The sequence below is a fragment of the Arachis hypogaea genome, chromosome 5 (assembly GCF_003086295.3).
Source record: "Arachis hypogaea cultivar Tifrunner chromosome 5, arahy.Tifrunner.gnm2.J5K5, whole genome shotgun sequence".
Lineage (NCBI taxonomy): Eukaryota > Viridiplantae > Streptophyta > Magnoliopsida > Fabales > Fabaceae > Arachis > Arachis hypogaea.
Window position 1 is genome coordinate 88695255 of NC_092040.1, and position 4723 is coordinate 88699977.

At 32.3% G+C, this 4723-nt stretch overlaps 1 protein-coding gene across 1 annotated transcript; it reads right to left on the reverse strand.

Moving 5' to 3' along the window:
- Positions 1-538: 538 nt before the first annotated feature.
- Positions 539-2879, reverse strand: LOC112803680 (pentatricopeptide repeat-containing protein At1g06140, mitochondrial-like). The gene is made up of 3 exons (XM_025847159.1): positions 2516-2879; positions 1821-2105; positions 539-1623 (listed from the first exon to the last, which is right to left on the reverse strand). Exons 1-3 carry the CDS (start codon positions 2877-2879, stop codon positions 539-541), a joined length of 1734 nt encoding a protein of 577 aa, XP_025702944.1.
- Between the last annotated feature and the right edge of the window lie 1844 nt (positions 2880-4723).

The window sequence follows — 4723 nt, forward strand, 5'->3', positions numbered from 1 at the left end:
CTAAGGTTTTTTTTAGTGAGGGGGTATTTTTGTAATTTTTTGCCAAAACCTAACTTCTCCCAACCTAACTTACAAGAGTATGAAGATAAAAATTGAGTGTTTTGAATTATGTTTATGTTATTTTAGAGACAATATTTATAATTATATTTTGGATTATGTTTATTTTGCTTTGGAGAGAATATTTATACTTATATTTTGAATGAAAATTTGGTTTATAATTATATTTATTAGATATTTATAATTACAAAGACTTTAATGTTCGTTAATATAAAAAATATAATTTTTTATGCCATTAAAAATTATAAATTTATTAATATGGTTGTGAAATTTTATATATTACTTAGTAGTTAATAGTAAAAAAAAAAAGAAGTACTAGGATTCTAGGACCGCCTCACTAGGCGGGGCAGGGCGGGCCAGCCCGCCAAAGGGCGGGCTTCTGGCGGGGCGGGGCGGGGCGGGGCTGGCTTCTCCGCTTGCCATCCCTACAAGCACTGAGCAAGGGAGCCCAAGCTTGGACTTGTACTTCCAAGGGTATCCCTTAAATTGTATCTAAAGCTAAATCAAGCGCGCCAACTCGACCAAGAAGATCTACCAAGCAAGTGCAGTGTTCTATCTTAGGAGTTATTCCAAAATCTTTTTGCATACTTAGGAAGTACTTCAATCCATCTTCTACTAACCCTGCATGGCTACAAGCTAGCAAAACACTGGTGTAAACAATAGCATCTGGAATTATCCCTTCTGTAGTTGTCATTTTGCGAAATAGGTCAATCGCTTCTTTCCCCATCCCATGAATAGCATAGCTATTTATCATGGAAGACCAAACAGTTAAATCTTTATCTGCCACTTTTTCAAATACTTCTTGGACTTTCTTGATGCTTCCACACTTGGAGTACAAGTGTATGAGAGATGTTTGGACTTGTAGATCGAATTCTAATCCATTTAGAGAAATATAATATTCCATCTCTTGTGCTATGCTAATTGATCCTATATCAGCACAAGCTGATATAACAGTAGCAACGGTTGGTCCATCTGGTCTAAAATCTGTCCGTACAAGCCTTCTAAACAAATGCAATGCCTCCAATGGGTGATCCGAATGGGCATATCCTGCAATCATTGATGTCCATGAGAAAATACTCTTTTTGATAATCAAATCAAATATCCTTCTAGCAGATGCAAGGTCACTGCATTTTGCATACATAGTTATTAGCAAATTTTCAATAGACTCCTCTTTATCACATCCACATTTAAGTACAAAAGCTTGAACGAATGAAGCTAATAAGAGATCTCCTACTTGTATACAACCAGATATAAGAATTAGAAATACAATAAAATCTATGCCAGTACTTTGATGCTGCATTTGATTGAATAAATTATATGCTTTCGCAACATGGCCAACTTTCACATAACCTCCCATAATAGTTGTCCAAGAAATTTTTGATTTTTCATCCATCAAATCAAAAACCTTCCTCGCTTCCTCCATTTGGCTAAAGTGAACATACATTCCCATTAACGCATTGGCCAAAGTAACTTGAGAATACACAAGTCCAAGTTTGATCAAGCAACAATGTATCAACATCCCTTGCCACAAAAAGCTAAAGGAATCTGAATCTGAATCCGAGCAACCTGACAAAATTGAAACAAATGTGGGCGAACTTGGCTCAAAGCCAAGAACCCACATATCTTTCAAGAGGCTGAATGCCGCATCCATAAAAATCCCACGAGAATAAGCCAAAATCATGGAGTTCCAGGACACGACGCTTCTGTGCGCCATTCCATCAAACACGTGGCATGCACACTCAACATAAGTGCACTTAGCATACATGCCAACAAGTGCAGTTTGAACAAATAACTGAATAAGTCATCTTGGAAGCCAAGTCTCAGAATATGGCCATGAATCATAGTCCCATGAATCATGGAACCCAGGTTGGCACAGGCCTTTAGGAGCAAAGGGTAAGTGAAGGTGTTCCCATGCCCACCAGTGTGTGAAACCATTGAAGTGTATATGTTTAAGGTTTCAGTATAGAAGCCGTTATTGGTAGAATCTCGAATCATCAAGTTCCCTAGGTAAAGGGGCTTTCTGAAACTGCTAAGTGATGCAGAACGCACTGCCATTTGAATAATGGACAATTATCCCATTTGTTTTCATTAAACTTCAGATATTTAAAATTTATTATTTTCTAACACCAGGAGTCTTATTTTGTTAAAATATGACACATAATTGACCATTTTAAAATATTAGAATGTAATACAAATCAACTTATCAAATGAATTTCAACTATCAACATGAATATTAAAATTAATTTTCATCTTAGAAAGTTTACATACTCTTTCTATATCCCATTTAAATATATCTTACATTTAAATTTGTATATTTACTAATCAATTAATTTCTTTAATGAAAGAGAAGAGGTTTTCTTTATAAATCCATGTACCAAACATGCTTGTTTTGATATTAATATTGTGAATTACTTTGCCCGTAATGATATGTAGTTTCTGATAAAAAATATTAGATTACATTTGTCGCCCATTCTCATTGTACAACAAAATTCGGATGAAAATGATTCAAGTGTAAAAAGCTTCACCCAAGATTCTTTCACACCAATTTCACCCAAAATAGATATTTCAATGCGATTATTCTTAGTAAAAGAGAAAATCAGAGTAACAGACTTGTTGAGCACTACCAAACTTCTGATAGGGCTATCATCATTTTCTTGTAGCCAAACAATTGATGTGGTTTGAAACGTTTCAGTACTGAGATTAAATGACACAAGGACTTGTTCTTCTTCGAGTCCATTAGTGGCATACTCGCTACCCCACCAGTGGCATACTCCATTCAAGTACGCTATAGAAGCATTATCTATATGTTCCCTCTTAGTCATTTCAAGATCAAGTTTCTTCCAACAATTACTTTTTAGACTATAAATTTGTCAAATTGTTAGAACAGGCTCTTCTAAGAAAATGTGATCATAAATATAATATACACATTGAATCACTAGAGTCATCATTCACATTATCATAACCAAATCCATGAATACTTACTCGCCGATCAAAGCCGGGCTCATCTTCAGTAATACCCGGAGGTACGCTGGTCGGTTTTGGGGTTTCAAAGTCCTATTTTTACATCAAGAACTTCTTCATAGTGACATATGATACCATTAACACAGTCTAAAACTCTATAAAAACCATTTTCTTCAAACAGATTTGGCAAAACTAACATAACTATATTTTCGTACCTTTCTCCAAAAAGCAAATGCACATCATTTTCATAGACGTCTCCATCACTTCTTTCGTCACGAAAATATCTCCATAGAAGGAGAGACGATGAGTGAGTAGTTTTAGATTTTAAATTCTCGTAGTACATGCTCTTAAAATTAGAATTCTCAAGTAAATTTAGTCAAGACTTATGCACGCAACTAAATCGCTTCAAAGATTTAACAGGTAATTTTGCTAGAATTTCCAATACAAGATCCTTAGGAATCTGATCGCTATGGGTTGCCATTTGCGCTGAAGATGAAGATAGAACAATAGAGAATAGAGTTTTATATTTGTGGTGTGCCTCGTAAAATGTAATGAAAAATAAATTAGATTCCAAGTACAAGTTTAGAAAAATTTTAATGGTATTACATTTTTGTCGCTCTATTTATTTCTTTCCTAATCAAGATCTTCAATATATAGCACTAAACCTCAAACCAATCAAATTGATTGATTGGGAATATATATCACAAACCTAAATAGAATAAAAGGAAAGCCGATCTAAATTGTGAGCACTTAAATTGCATTTGCAATTACAAACATAAATGTATAATTATTACTTATTAAACTTAGTTTATTCTTAAATAATACTAGATTCTACTAGTTTAAAAAAAATAAATAACCTAAGTTAAAAATAATTACTTGTCATTAATATTTTTTTCATATAAAATAGAAAAGTAAATGAATTTTAAAATAGATCTAAAGTTATTGTTATTTGTGCTATGTTGTTGGGCAAATAAAATAAAAAAGAATTTTGGAGGTTAAATTAAAATGATGTAATTCGAAAAAACAGTAATATTAGGAAGATAATAAAAAATTAGAGCTGAAAATAATTTTATATCATTAATATTTTGCCTATACAAAATAGTAAAGTAAATGAATCTTAAAAGAAATATCAATTTATTATTATTTGCGCTACGTTGCTTGGCAACTAAAATAAAAAAGAATTTCGGAGGTTAACTCAAAATGATATGATTCGAAAAAATAGTAATGTTAGAAAGATCATAAAAAATCACTTCAAACTTGTTTTATTTAGTATTTATTAATAGTTTTATAATTTTAAATAATAAAAAAATATAAAAGTAAATTTTTATCATTTTGCGCTACTACAAGAAGATTTCAGACAGGAATCAAAATGAGAGAATACAAGATGAGAAAATGTCATATCCAACTCAAAACTTTAAGCATCAAGTTAATATGTCTCTCATCTTATATATTCCTCACTTATTCATATTTATTTCGATGTAGGATTAATTCCTTATACTCCTCATACTTGCAACCTTAACAATAATTTAATGATAAAATAATTAAAAAATTAGATGTAGAAAGATATATCATTATCCAATTTTTAAAAATGCAGAGAAGCATTGAATCAAAGATAACAAAAGTGGACGGGCAAAGAAGGCGAAGAAAAGAGAAGACTATGCTATTGTTAAGGAAAATAGTTACTTATTTTAGACAAGTAGAGCTG

Excerpts from the sequence above, each read along its gene's own strand:
- LOC112803680 (XM_025847159.1), bottom strand. The coding sequence starts at position 2,879 with ATGACTAAGAGGGAACATATAGATAATGCTTCTATAGCGTACTTGAAT. Across the intron at positions 2,106-2,515 it reads AATGAGAATGGGCGACAAAT|TGCGTTCTGCATCACTTAGC; the intron begins GTAATCTAATAT and ends TTCAAATGGCAG. Across the intron at positions 1,624-1,820 it reads CAAACTGCACTTGTTGGCAT|GTTGCTCGGATTCAGATTCA; the intron begins GTATGCTAAGTG and ends CAATTTTGTCAG.